The sequence below is a fragment of the Mauremys mutica genome, chromosome 14 (genome assembly GCF_020497125.1).
Source record: "Mauremys mutica isolate MM-2020 ecotype Southern chromosome 14, ASM2049712v1, whole genome shotgun sequence".
NCBI classification, from domain to species: domain Eukaryota; kingdom Metazoa; phylum Chordata; order Testudines; family Geoemydidae; genus Mauremys; species Mauremys mutica.
The window spans coordinates 15,478,998-15,494,066 of NC_059085.1; the positions used below are offsets into that span (position 1 = coordinate 15,478,998).

Genomic DNA, 15,069 nt, shown 5'->3' on the forward strand with positions numbered 1-15,069 from the left:
GGTTAACCACTTCCACATTTGACTGTTAGCACTTTAAAGCTGAGAGAGAGAGAAGCATTTACTTGTAGCCTGAAATAAAGGCAAATCCTCCAGACAACTTTATTCTGTTTGGGAAGAGTTTTCTGAGAAGGCCGGGGATAGAGAAGAGGTGGTGGAGTGGGAGGGCCAGCTGGACTTTTCTTATGAATTTTAACAGCTGACTTAAAATTATAAAACAGTTTTAGGCACCTGTCCCACAGGTTAAAAGAGTGACACAAAAGGAGTGAGTGAAAACAGAATGGGGGCAGACAGGTTTCAGGGAGGGGCCAAGAAGCATTCTACCAAATGCACGCCAGCGCTGCAAGATGCAATCAATTAGCTCTTTTATTAGACCTTCCTGCGCTATTTCCAGATTGCAAAACAAGGGAGACATTATTCAGGATATCATGAAACTTCATTCAAGGGCCTACAGAGTCTAAATCACTCCTTCACCTCTGCTCTCATATCCTGCTACTCTTCCCCGTTCACCCCCACCCCTGCTTTTCCCCAGTCTTCTTCCATTCATCCGCTCCTCTCAAAGTCTGCTTCAGCCACGTATCCCCCAGGCTTGATTCACCAATGCTCGTATCTACTCTGGCACATCTTAAGTTTCTAGGTCACATCCTGGTAATCATAAGAGTTTGTGCCAGCAAGAGAAGTGAGAGCAACTAATAGAGGAACCCAGTAGGGGAAGCAGAAGAAAGAGTCTAGCTTACATATAGCTAGACATTCTCCCATACTCTCTGGTTTACTAATTGGCCCCCATGGAGGGAGGTTTTTTTAATGCTATTATCAGTCTAAAGAGGTTTCCTTTCTAGTTTAAAAACTGATGTCATATCTGAGTAAGGAATGCAGCTTTAAACAGTTTCAGTTATTCAGGTATTAAATCTAGGTTTTCAGTTTTACTTCTGTGCTTACACCCACCTATACCATTTCACATTGTCCTTTACACAAGAAAGTGTAATATCCTATTAAAACAATGAGGAGTCCGGTGGCACCTTAAAGACTAACAGATTTCTTTGGGCATAAGCTTTTGTGGGTAAAAAACCCATTTCTTCAGATGCATGGAGTGAAAATTACAGACGCAGGCATAAATATACTGACACATGAAGAGAAGGGAGTTACCCTACAAGTTGAAAACCAGTGTTAACAAGGCCAATTCAGTCAGGGTGGATGTGGTCCACTCCCAATAACTGATGAGGAGGTAACTCCCTTTGCTTCATGTGTCAGTATATTTATGCCTACATCTGTAATTTTCACTCCATGCATCTGAAGAAGTGGGTTTTTTAACCACAAAAACTTATGCCCAAAGAAATCTGTTAGTCTTTAAGGTGACACCGGACTCCTCATTGTTTTTGTGGATACAGACTAACACAGTTACCCCCTGATACTTAATATCCTATTCATTTATCATCATGTTCCTTTTAAAACTCCCTCTCTCCAATATATTTATTAACATTTATGCATAGTTCATTGTTATTGTTAACTTATTGTTAAATAAGTTCTGAGATCTTCCATGTGTATTGTGTAATTGTGTGCCCAGATATGCAATTCTGGCAAATCCCATTAGCACCCATTTGTTTCCAGCATTTTCTTTTAAATGTATTTAGAAAATTCTTTTCTAGCATCATCCCTTCCTAGGACACATGAAATAATTGGCTTAAGAAATGGCTTGATGGATATGGTCTAATTACAAGGATCTAGTAAAATTTTGTATAGAACAAATGCTCTGGAACAAAGGAAAAGCACACGATTTATGTCTACATTAGTCAAACTGAATTGGGAGTAAGATTTTGAGGATTAAGTTCTTGAAGTCCCTTTGCAGACTGCCTGTTTACAGTATCCCAATCTTCTCACCTATTTCTCTGATTAAAAGTATGGGCACTAATATTTCTAGTGTGCCCATGACTGTGATATCCAAGGTGTCAATTTTCAAATGCAACTTCTTTCTTAAGGCAAGAAAAATAGGGCTCAGCCCTAAGTCAGGGGCCAGGAAGAGGAAAAGATAACATGTAGCTGGGAGTCACATGAATGGAAAACTGTGGTAACACTTATTTCATTTAAAGTGGTTCAGAAATGGAGTCTCAAGTGATCTGCATGAAAGTGAAGACCGTTGTTCTTGTAAAATGTCTGTTTTATTGTTCTTGAATATGGTTATTAAGTTTATGGGCAAGAAAGGGCAGTTTCTTGAGTGACTCCAGCCACTTGAGGTAATACAAACCCATCCACAGTATTTATTATTTTTATTACCATAGCATCTAAGTAATAAACTAACATACTAAAAAAATACCTGTATGCAATAAGGCTCATATAAAAATCACACACATTCAAAGCCTATAACAAAAATCTACATTCCATCCTTCCAACAGCAAATCCAGTATGCGATATATGAACAAAACCAAAGATTTTCCCAGGACCAACTCACACTGAAGGCAGTGGTTGTTTGGGACTACTGAAATTAAAAACAAATAAAAAAATAAAAAAAATCAGGCCACTTGTTTAGGTGTGTTTATAGGCACTTATTTTTGAAAATCTTGGCCTTAAATCTTAGCTGCTATTATGAAAATTCTACTTTCTCTACTTGACTTACAAAAAAGAAATCTTTCTTATCATGTACAAGTTGTCTGAATGGAATTTTCTAGAACAAATATCCAGGCTGGACAAAACATTAGAGGAAATTCCTTCATTAGCAACGAGAAGAAATAGAGCATCAACTGGTAAGACTGCATCGAACGTGTAAATACTGGAATCAACCAATGACACTGAGGACATCATGACTACAATGCTCCTAAAACATACTTAAGAATAGTTCTCCTTGGATATTTCATGTAAATATATTTGAACTGAAAAAAATTCTGTATTACATTGGAATTTTTATGCATTTTAATTTCAGTACTACTAATATATATATATATATATAATAGTAGTAATGTATAAAAATTCCAATGTAATATAGATGTAATATATATAGCAAAACGATACACAATGTTTCTACTGAGGTTTTATAAATAAATATATGGCGTCAAATATTTAAGCTTTAATATGCTGTTGAATGAGCACAATTTGGAATCACTTATTAGAAAGCCACCTTCATTAAGCTATTGGCCTTTGTTGATCTCTGAGGGTCTCCCTCGAAGAGTTTTCACTGACTATTAGTATCTGAAATGGAAAATCTCTCTTAATTGGAATCTCCTAAAGCTAAAGGCACTCGTTTCATTGTGCAAGATGAAAAGTACTAAAAGAGTCTGTATATAGAAAGACTGTCTCTCTGTATCTGATGAAGGAGAGGAAGAGATGTTTGCTATGTCCTGGCCTCTCTTTATCTACTGTATCTTGGGGTTAAACTTCAAGTCAGATAGAGAAACAAGTATGCTGGAGGTTAAAATGACACTAAAGAAAGAGAAGAATCAAGTAAATTGCTGATGCCTGTGATTTTTCAGTAGTGACAGTCCAAAAGAAAAAGGAAACAAAAATGTTAAGAATTTCACTGCCATGTCTGCTTCATTGTAACATGTGAAAAAGGCAAAAGCCAGGAGAAGACTAACCAAATCAACTTTTGACAATATGCACAGTTATTTAACTGCAATATTTGCCTCTTCTATAACAGTTGTTATTCTGGTGTTACTAGCAACCAGAAAATCCAGAACTGAACTTTCTTAATATCTGTGGGAACCATCCTGATCTAGCTATAATGAAAAAGTCCGCAAGCAGTCAAGCCTTAGATTATTCCTTGGACACTTTACTGCAGGGGCAGAAGCTTTGCTTTTATAAAATGTAATGCTAGAATAACTGGAAAGAACTATTTGGGAATGTTACGAAGGCAATGCACCTGCAGCTCCACATACAATAGGGCTCGGTTTTCTTCCACTTTCACCCTTTGCACACCAGCTTAAAACTCTCGACTTCACTGGAGTTACTCCAGATTGATACCAATATAAGCAAGGGGATCCTCAGGGTGATATAACTGGGAAATGACAGATCCTTATAGGACAGAAAAATAGAACAAGTACAAAATTTGCTGCCATAATACCACCTAGCTCTTATATAGTGCTTTTTTATCAGTGGATCTCAAAGCTCTTTACAAAGGAAGTTAGTATCATTATTCCCTTTTTAATAGATGGGGAGACTGAGGCACAGAGATGACGTTCTTTGCCCAAGGCCATCCAGCAAACCAGTGTCAGGGTCAGGAACAGACCCAGGTGTCTTGAATACCAGTTTAGTGCTCTATCTACGAAGAGATTAAACTCTGGAGCATGTCACATAATGTCAGTCTGACCCCCAAATACATTCCATCAGAAGACCAAACCAAGAAATGTGTTCCTCTGGACTTAACAGGGCTGGTTTGGTCATCCCCATTTATTTATTAATGGGAGAAGTTCCTGTATGTTGTTTTTAATAGGGTTAGAAAACTTACAATGAATAGCCTTGCCATGTCCAGGTCACCGTATCCTAAAGAAAAACAGAAATGTAAGACAAGTCAAACCAGAGGGGAGAACAGACAGGAGACAACAGAAAATTATAAGCATACAATTGAGTGAAGCAGAGGATGTTTTACTGTCCTATAAAAAAATGTTAATGTGACTGGAATCCATAGCCTTATAAATATTTTCACCAGCAGCTGCATTGCCATAGTATGAAAAATGAAACAGAGAAAAGATCAAACCCATGGATTAGTTTGCCCATGCAGTTTTGTACTGACTGATGTTTTACATCACCTAGATTCTTACTGAGCTCCCATTAAAAGACTTCACTGGGAGTTGACACTAGCCCTATAAAAGGCACTAATTATAATACTCCTTGTCTTCTAGGAAGAACAGCTTTACACAGTGGTCTGGTAGTTATGCTTGAGATCGCAGCACTAGCTGTGCCACAACATTGTTCTACGGTATACATGGTCTTACTTATTTCCCTCTTTAAAAAGTGATGCCTTCCATTTATGCAAAACCAATCCTTTTTTACTGCTTCATTCCAGTGTTTTAAAGTTAACCTACAATGGATACCAAAAGGGGGGAGGGACGGAGTTGAGGGGCTTGTGCTAATTTAGGGCCTGAAAGGATGGGTTGGTTTGGTTGGTTTAATTAAGAAACAAATTCTGCTTGTTTTTCCATCATAGAAATGTGAACTCTGATCTTCTGTGATTTTGTTGGAGGACCAGTGGGAGGCACTAAGCTATTAGTAAGGGACACAAATTTGGCATCTTCAACAAATTTTTCATTTATTCAAAAATATTAGTCACTGAGGTCAAACAGTTGTTGTTTTAACAGTCTGACGAAGATTATCTTCTCCCACTTAACAGTGCTACTTTTATTCCTTTAGCACGTGTGATCTCATCATTTACACGAGGCTCTCCAGTCATCAAAGAGTCTTCCAGCCTAGACCGGAAGTTGAAGCTAGACAAATTCAGACTGAACAGAAGGTGTAAATTTTTGACAGGGCGGGTAATTAACCATCAGAACAATTTACCAAGGGTTGTGGTGGACTTTCCATCACTGACATTTTTTAAATCAAGACTGGATGTTTTCTAAAACATCTACTCTAGGAATTATTTTTGGGAAGTTCTATGGCCTGTGTTATATAGGAGATCACACTAGATAATCAGTATAGTCCCTTCTGGCCTTGGAATCTATGAATCTAGATAGCATCTGAATTTCTAGTGTAGAAACATACAGAAAATTTAAAAACAAACAACCCCCCCCACCCCCAAAGTATCTTTCAGGCCTTCTTTACACAGCACAAAGAAGCTAAAGGAAAGCACAAGCCCATATTTTTTCCTTTTCCCAATCATCTTGTATAGAATCACACCGAGGGTAATCACAGCTTAGTTGAAATGATTTGTTTAAATTGTTGTTGCAGGCTGTTCCTATTTTCCTACCATCACATCTGTACTGAGCATGATTAGAAAGAAAAGGAGCCCTAAACAGAAACAAAATGTGGTGCACATTTACCCTAGTTCTTATAAACAGAAGATGACTATTCTGTAGATTAAAATTTACCAAAACCATGCCCTGAAGTGTCCCTAGCCTCTGTTTGCCAGAAGCTGGGAATGGGCGACAGGGGATGGATCCGTTGATGATTATCTGTTCTATTCATTCCCTCTGAAGCACCTGGCACTGGCCACTGTTGGAAGACAGGACACTGGGCTATATGGACCCATTGGTCTGACCCAGTATGACCTTCTTCTGTACCTCTGTAAACCCAAAAAAGGCCAATGTACCTATAGTATTTCACTTTTTAACTCTGTAAAGCTGCTTAATACATTTTCAAACTTCCCATATATAAGGACACAGATTTACCCTATTAATATTTTATAGACAAGATTGCCAATTTATACCTTATTCTCAACACCTTGAATTTACTGACACCTCATTAAACTGCTTTTTATACTTTTAGCTTCCTCCTCCAACTTGCGTACAATCACTGTTGTCTTCAAGGTCATTTCCTCTTTATAAATGATCTGGTGGGGGTTTTTTTAAGGGAGGAATAGCTCAGTGGTTTGAGCATTGGCCTGCTAAACCCAGGGTTGTGAGTTCAATCCTTGAGGGGACCATTTAGGGATCTGGGGCAAAATAAATTATTATAATAATAATAAAAGGGACAGTACTTGGTCCTGCTAGTGAAGACAGGGGACTGGACTCAATGAGCTTTCAAGGTCCCTTCCAGTTCTATGAGATAAGTATATCTCCATATATTATATTATTAAGTTTTAAAACTCTGTCTAGTATTAATCTTTTGATTAGTTACTTCCATCCACAGATGTCAAAGTGCTTTACAAAAGAGTGTAAACATCATTATCCCCATGTTACAGGTGGGCAGGCTACGGCAAGGCAAGATGTAGTTACATTCACCATACCAGTGGCAAAGGCAGGAATAGAATCCAGGTCTCTGACTTGCTGGCCATACCCCAACCACTCCTAGCCCATGCTGCCTCCCTTTATGGACATTAGCACTGTTCTAACTCCAGCTGTTCATACTGCTGTCTCAAATTCTTTAGGAGAAATACCAGTTAATACAATTCTAGTCTGACACTAGTCACCCGTCAAGAACCAAGGCAGGTCTCTTTTACCTGGCAGAGGCTTGAAAAGGTTTGCTACAGAAAACAGGGAAGCTGCAGCAACTCCTCCCCCCCTCCCAAACCCTCCTCACAGCCTGCCCCCTCCTGCCTATTGCCCTTCGAATAATCAAGCTCAGCCCGGGATGTAAAAAGTCAGGCTGGGTTCTTTTTGCCTCTTCCACCATCATCAATAAATAAAGATTCTACAACTGGAATGCAACTGAGTTCCACCAGTGCTGCATGAAGAAGACTAGACCTACTCGGTCTCTTACAGTTGTATTGGCTCCACAGGAATAGAAAGGTGTTTGTTGCCGAAGCTCACTGTATCTATATTGTTCTAGTATTAAACAAGGGACTAATAAAACTGTCACACAAATAAACAGTCAAAGGGAGCATTTATATCATAGATGGAGGCAACATTTTTATATCACTTGATCAAAGCCACTCATGTACTTTAAAGCATTCTCCAGTAAAATATCCGCAACCATCACCTTATGGTATCACAGAGTTTCATGTATTTGAAATAAGACTTTGTCTACCTCTGTATGCCAGAGAAGTTATTATAGAAAATACTCTTGTAAGAAGGTACAAACTGATTCAAAATAACAAAGTCTAACTATATGTTCAATTGGGTTATGGCATTTTTGCCTGTTTTTTCCCTTTTGAAACTGTTTGCTGAACCTTGTTGTGATAAAATACTGGAATCTTAACAGAAGAGGGGAACACCAGCAGAATTTTGTATGTACTTTGGGGAAATCTGAGATTCAAGAGGTAGACGCCCTGGCTTGGCAGGAAATTTCCAACTTCTGCTATAATCAAACTACTTTTGCTTACTGTTTTACTTCAGCTACATCTAAAACTAAATAGCCCCACTAGCAGGGTTTTTACAGCCAGAGTAGCAGCAGTCCAATTTTGATGCTAAAAAGACCTGGCTTCTTACATTAGCTCTCAAATGCTACATAAGTGATTCCCATTCCTGGGTCTCTGAAGGAGGATTCTGCTTTGAAACACTGTGGGAATGAATTGGGTACCTGATCAATTGTGTATGGAACAATACGACTAGAGGAATCAAGGAACACAAGCATATTTGGACAGCCTTGTGAACAGATATGGCAATTTCCTGCAGTATCCTGGAGAAACATGATAGGATGAAGTTACACCTTACCGAATCAAGCTTAAGAATGAGTATTTCATTGTATTTCATGCAACACTGATGTAGTATTGTGGGATTGTATGCAACGTCTCTGGGGGGAGACAGGATTCATGTAAAGCATGGGAAATGTTAGGGCTTTAAAGGACTATTTGAAACAATTTGAACTTTTAAAGTTAAGTGAGTTTCCAGGAAATCTCTAGGGGGAAGTATACATGCAAATGTGCCCCCTTCAGTTATGCAAGAACTCAGACTTTTGAAGCTTCGCCCTAAGGAGTACACCCATGGTCTACAAATTACCTATTCTCAGATCAAAACCCAAACCGCACACAGCAATGACTTAAAGATACACGGGGTGCTTGTTTTGAGCTAACACCAGCTATGAACTTATGACCACAGCAAACCCTTTGGTGGGGTCTGAAAGACTGTTTACCTGCCAGAGCCCTTGCTGGAGCTGAGGTGATTGCCGGTAAGGGTATTGGCATGGGTGTAGATTCTTTTATTGTTTTCAAGATACTTTCTCTGTAATACTTTCACCTTAAAGGTGCTTGCTCTGGAAGAGCTGGGTGGTAACTTAACTGTGGGCAATTATGCTGCTTATAGCCTCTGAGGATGGAAGGCAGTGCAGGCCTGCTGAGGCAATCTGCCTTGCTGGGGAATTCACAGTGTAGGCAGGGATCTGTGCAGCCTGGAAATACCCAGGACAGGAATGAGAGCGATGCATGTCTCTGCCCAAGAGATGATGGTTGTGGAGCTGGAACCCTGAGAATGGGTGCTCTTGCTGGACCATGAAGAGAGATTACAGATGCAGGTGCCTTGAACTGTGACAAGCCTCATTAAATAGGTAAAGAAAATATAACTTAATATGTCCCAGCTATCAACCCACTCAATGTTGGTCCAACCCACTGAGCTGTATTTATAGATGTCTCACACAAAAGCTACTGCAAAGAACGTTTGGATACTCTGCATGCTACCACAACTGATCAAGATTCTGATGCCTACTGCAATCTACACAGCCTTAAATTCAGAACTAAAACCATGCATTGCATATGCTGCATTATCAAAACTACTGCAAGGATAAGCAGATTTTCAAGATTACTTCTGCTTATCATGATAACTGATAAAAATGTGTGACAAGACAAAAGAATTCATATGAATAATCAACCATAGTTTTTCTTCATTACTATACCTTTCAACACCTATTTTATCAACCTGTTTTCCAGAGACAGATTCTAGACAAACAAACAAAAGATGTACTCTACAGGTTTTAAACTGTTTAATTATGATGATGATTTGTACTGTGGGCCCCAAATCATAGCCCAGCAGCCAGCTGTGCAAGGCACTATACAAACACAATGGGAAAAAAGATAGACACTACCCCAAGGAGCTTACAAGCTAAGTAATATCTTATTGCTAACTTGTGAAAGCAAAAACTTGCCAACTGCTTTATACTGTTATTTCACTCTTTACATTCATCTAAGTATCCCCTCTATTAAGTGCAGGAACTTATAGAAGACACTGCTAATAATGAGTTGACATTATCCAAGAAAAAGTTACCAGGTTTTTAAGAGAGACTTTTGTGTGATGTCTTATAAGCATTCAATTGACTTTTTTTTAAACTGTCAAATTCCACAACAGAAACGTTGGCACGCTACTTGTGTGATTTTAGCACGAAAGCTCATGCTAAAATAAATGTGTTAGTCTTTAAGGTGCCACAAGTACTCCTGGTTTTTTTTGCGGATACAGACTAACACGGCTGCTACTCTGAAACTTGTGTGATACTTTCTCTAGTGGGGAAAACAATTTCTGTAATCTTCCCTGTGCGCTGTAATGTCTGTCACTCACCTGGAATTTCTGCCCCTTCCTGCTGCAACATTTAATTGTGTGCTCTTCCTTTCCTCCAAACAAAGCTACCAAAAATGATTTTCCAATCTTATTATTCTTAATAAAATAATAATAATAAAATATTGTGAACTGAGCTTTTTCCCCTGAACTTAATTTGAACCTACACACTATGTTGCAACGGGCATGTAATGAAACGTTTGCAACTTCCCTGTGGAAGTCAGCTGACGGAGACCATTCTAAATCCTGTTGCAGTAGTAAAATTACATTCATGTCTAGCATTGTAATCATATGCTTCACTATTTAACTACATGGGAAGAAGGATTAGAAAAAGAACGTGCGGGGAAGATAGTTCACCTCTCTTCCAATGCACGTGTGGTTCCCATTGTGGTAAGTGGGAGAAACAGCATCAGAGGAGAGTACTAACATCTAAGGGCAAGTCTACGCTGTAGCGCTAAACTGGCACAGCTACACCGCTGTAGCGTGTCTGGTGAAGATGCGCTATGCCGACAGAAGAGCGCTCTCCCCTCAGCATAATTACTCCACCTCGGCAGGAGAACATCTCCCACCGACATAGTGCCAGCATATACAGCGCAAAACTTGTCACTCGGGGAGGGGCTTTTTCACGCCCCGGAGCGACGTAAGTTAGATCGATTTAAGCGGTAGTGTAGACCTGCCCTAAAAGACACAGGACACAAGTGATCCCACTCCCCGGCCCCCACCTCAAAATGTTTGATGCTTCTGGTGGGGGTGGAGGGGGGGAAGGGGAGACGCACAGGCAGCAGGAAAACAACAATAAAGTACTAGCCTACACCACTGAAAGTTAGGTCTATTGCAGCAGTCATAAAGTAAGCCTCAGGGAAGAAGAGCGCATCACCCACACCACAAAAACAAGCACATCGATTGCAGCTTAATTAATTATAACAAACAGCGTTAAATGTCTGCCTTGGGGTCTTTTGAGTTTACTCAGGGAGAAGAATTGCTCTAACAGCTACAAAAACTTGGAAAGATCGAGTGGTGGAGAGTAGAAGTAAAACTGAATCAGAAGTCCCCAAATTCTCATATGCTAAATGCTTGCAGCTGCCTGCTTGCAAGGAATGAAAGTTACCTTAATGTTCAATTAGTTGTGAGAGGTGATGAGAAAAATGTATTTCATTATATGTTTATTGAAGACTGGGGTGATATCCTGGTCCCGCTAAAGTCCATGGCAAAACTTTCATTGATTTTCATAGGGCCAGGATTTTACCTAAGTCCAGTATAGGCCCACTGAAGTCAACGGGAACCTTTCCAGCGATTTCAGTAAGCTTTGGATCAGGATCTAATTGTATGCAGGAGGCCAAGACTTCAGTCAGCTGACTTCCAATCTGATGTAAAACATTTAGCTTTGTAAATATTAAAGGATTTTGTTCTTCCTTCAGTGCTCACTCCTGTTGACTTTTGCCACCTTGACATTGGGGTCTGATGCACTGCACTGGTGGCATTCTTTTCTATGGGACAATTCGGGGCGGGGGGGAGGGGAAACGAAAGGGTCGTTTTGTTTTTTTTTTATTAAAACACAGACATAGGAGTGAAGAGACCAGAATTCTATTCCCAGCTCTGCTACTCACCCCCTCTGGGACCTTGGACAAATTGTCTCAGTTTCTTCATCTGTAAACTAGGGGTAACATTTACCCTACCTTCCTCACACATGTGTTGTGAAGGGAAATTCATTAATATATGTACGTTACTTGAGTTTCTTGGATGCGGTGCAAACTATTATTCTTGTGTACATGTGAAAGCAGCAGCAGTGAGTTTTGCAGAGGAAGAAGTTGTTAATGGGAATTACATACATGCATCCGGGGTTAAAAATATTCCTCAAGTTTATCTGCCATGTAAGTATTTCAGCAGGATGGAACCAGATGTGCAATCAAGGACAATTCTTAAAATTCCATGCACTCCTAATAAAAAAAAGTGTTGTTGAGAGGCAGTGCACTATCTTATTAAACTATTTCAAAGGCTGTTTCTCTTAATGGATCACATTTGTTTTCTTAAGGGCCCCACAACGTTACTGTGAAAGATACATAACCAGAAGTTGGCATGCAGCTTTACAGAACACCAATAAAACATGGTTTCTGTCTCAAAGCTAATCAAGTTATGACATATTACAATTAATTTAACTAGTGCGAAACAACAAAAAGGAAAGCAGAGTTTATTATTCTAAATAATTTAATTATGCCGGAGGCATAACATAACTACACTGGAAGACATAAGCATTTCTTATGGTAAATTTATTTGTATTTGATTTCCAATTGCATATATACTAGAATATGGAAAGTGTATTAAAGACAACTGGGTTGTTGTTTTCAATTTTTTACAAGACATTGCAAAACCAAATACTAATACTGAAGCACTAAACAGGACATTTCCAAAGCACATGCCACACAGGTTGCTTCAATATTAGGGAGAATGCAATAAACTCATTTGGATTAGGAAAACTTATGTAGAAGTATGACAAGCCAAGACAAAGCACTCCCCTAACAATAAGAGCAGACTTAGTTTGAGGGAATTGCTTCCATGTTGCTTGCAGTTAATCAAAGGGAACCCGTTGTACATTACTATTACAAATTTGCTTTTCACCTAGTAAACAAAATATAGCAAAAGTGCTCTTAAAATAGCATTTAATTTCTTAAGTACTTTCTACTGTATTAACCTTTCTTCCGCCGCAATCCTAGGATAGCCCCTCCCAGTCTGGCCACAACAAGAAGCAAGAAGAAAGATGCAGTGGAGCCAGCTACGCTAGCTTTGCATCACTGGAGGATTCCCCTGTGTCGGGGGAATGCTCAGCCAACCTTTAAGGCAAAGCAGCTGGGGCCTCTAGGAATGCATTTAAACTTGACAATGGACTGCCTAGTACCTGGGTGTCTTTTAAGAAGAATGTTTTGATTTCTAGCTTTCTATGTTGCAAAAAGAAGAATGTTCTACTTACCAGTTTGTTTGGATATCGGAGCAGCACCGGTTGCACGGGAACTCCTGGAATAAAGGCTCCTGTAACCACAAACCACTTTTTAATATACAAACATACCACTTAAGAATTTTAAGTGATTAAGACAAAGGCGGACTGGAGGACAAATAAAACGTAAAAGGGAAATAAAAAAAATTTTTTTCCCTTGACAGCTATTTTTTAAAAGCATGACAAAGGAGACCCTCCCTTCTACCTGGCTGAACTCCAGAGCAGAGTTTTAGGTCAGAGAAAAGTGATTCCCTTGGATTTGTGGATTATTTTAAACTAATTTTCTCCCATGTGAATGAATGTCAGTTCTCAAGGGACGTACCCAGTGTTGTTGCAGTCGTGTTGGTCCTAGGACATTAGAGAGACAAAGTGGGTGAGGTAGTGAAAGATATTACCTCACCCACCCTGTCTCTCTAGTCACCAAGGAAATAATATTGGCTACATGTTCACATGACCATTGGGGAGAATGACAGCCAAGATAGTCAGGTAATGCTTATGGTCCTTATTTAGTCACATAGGTGCCTATATGAGCATTTTGTGACTTTGGAATAGGGGGCTGCTTTTTCAACAACGTAACATGGGAAACCATCATAGCTTTGGTGAGCAAGCAGCAGCAGAGACCACTTTCTGCTAGATAGTGCCATATAGAACAGCTATTCTGTGCAGCCAATAATCTGCTCTGCTAATCTTGCTAAACACGAACCAGAGTAGATTTCATAAATCAGCTGCAGGGCAAAGAATGTTCCTATTTTTTTCATTAGTACCTGAACAAATATACACAGAAGCACTGAGATTACTCCAGTTAGTTGCTCAGCTCTAAATTTTAAAAATTACAAAACTACCAAAATAAATGCAATTATTAATAATCCTGCAGGAACCAATAAAATTCAGAGTTGTTTATGCATTTGTAGCATTAATAAGTATATTAAATATTAGGGGTTAACTAAATAAAAACAAATGCATCTCAAATTACAGGAACATTGTCAGGTCCAATCTCTCAAAAGTAGGTTTTGTGAAAATGGGTTTCCACTGTTTATTTTTAATTTCAATGAAGATGCTTTATATAAAACTAATAGATATTCCTGTAAAGGATTTGCAACACAACTACTGAACCATCGCTATAAAGCATGAAAAGACATAGTAAAATTGTCTAGAAACTGCCCAGAAACTACATGCAACTAACTAATCTATTATCATTTTACAAGCTGCCACAAATTGAAAAAGTAAACTCATAGCAAATGGTATAAAGTAGCAGAGGTTTTAAAAACTACTGCAGTTTTAATAATCTAAGGTGTTACTAGTAACAAAGCTGAAGAAAAGTGGTTTTTTAGAAGTGCTTGACTTGACAGTACCCTTACAGACTGTAAATAAACAAAAGAAATCCACTGGACCAAATTAATATTTTTACAAACTGACTGAAGTGACTTTGCAAATCATGTCAGTCCATGATTTTCTAACAAAATACATGCAACACAATATCTCTGACCTTGTTTAAAGGTGATCAGACAAGATCGATTTGTACAGGTGCCTTCTGGGAAAATCAGTACCTTGGATTAAAAAACAAAAAAAAAAGTATATTTATTTATATACATATACTTTATACTTTTGCCTTAACAACTTATACATGCCTGAAGGTGTGATGACTTAGTCAAGTTCTCTGAACTGTCGATGAGCCCTGATACTGCATCACAAGTTTATCACTTTGTCAGCAAGGAAATGAAAGAACTAGGGAAGGACGCCTGTCATTGACGGCGACATTATTCATCTGGATTTGAAAACAAATGCTTTGTAAGAGAGGGAAGGATTCTGTCAAGTCTGAAGTAGAGCACAAAAGGCCTCCAATGTTTCCGTTGCAGTATCTAGTGTTGGAAATAATAAGTGATTGTTTCTTTCTTTGCCAGGAGCTCCTTACAGATCTGTAAGCTGTATGAACACTGAGTCTGGGTTGACATCAAGTGCATAGGAGGCACATAAGCACTTACCGCCACAGATGCTATCAACATGAGCTTAGATGCCAAC

General features: G+C 39.0%; 1 protein-coding gene across 1 annotated transcript in view; it reads right to left on the reverse strand.

Moving 5' to 3' along the window:
• Nucleotides 1-15,069, reverse strand: part of LPCAT2 (lysophosphatidylcholine acyltransferase 2) — a 50,526-nt gene that overhangs the window by 20,275 nt on the left and 15,182 nt on the right. The window contains exons 5-7 of the mRNA XM_044987058.1: nt 14,537-14,597; nt 13,027-13,085; nt 4,433-4,467 (exon numbers count right to left, since the gene is read on the reverse strand). Of these exons, the coding sequence (XP_044842993.1) occupies nt 4,433-4,467; nt 13,027-13,085; nt 14,537-14,597 (155 nt within the window). The remainder of the gene's footprint in view (nt 1-4,432; nt 4,468-13,026; nt 13,086-14,536; nt 14,598-15,069) is intronic.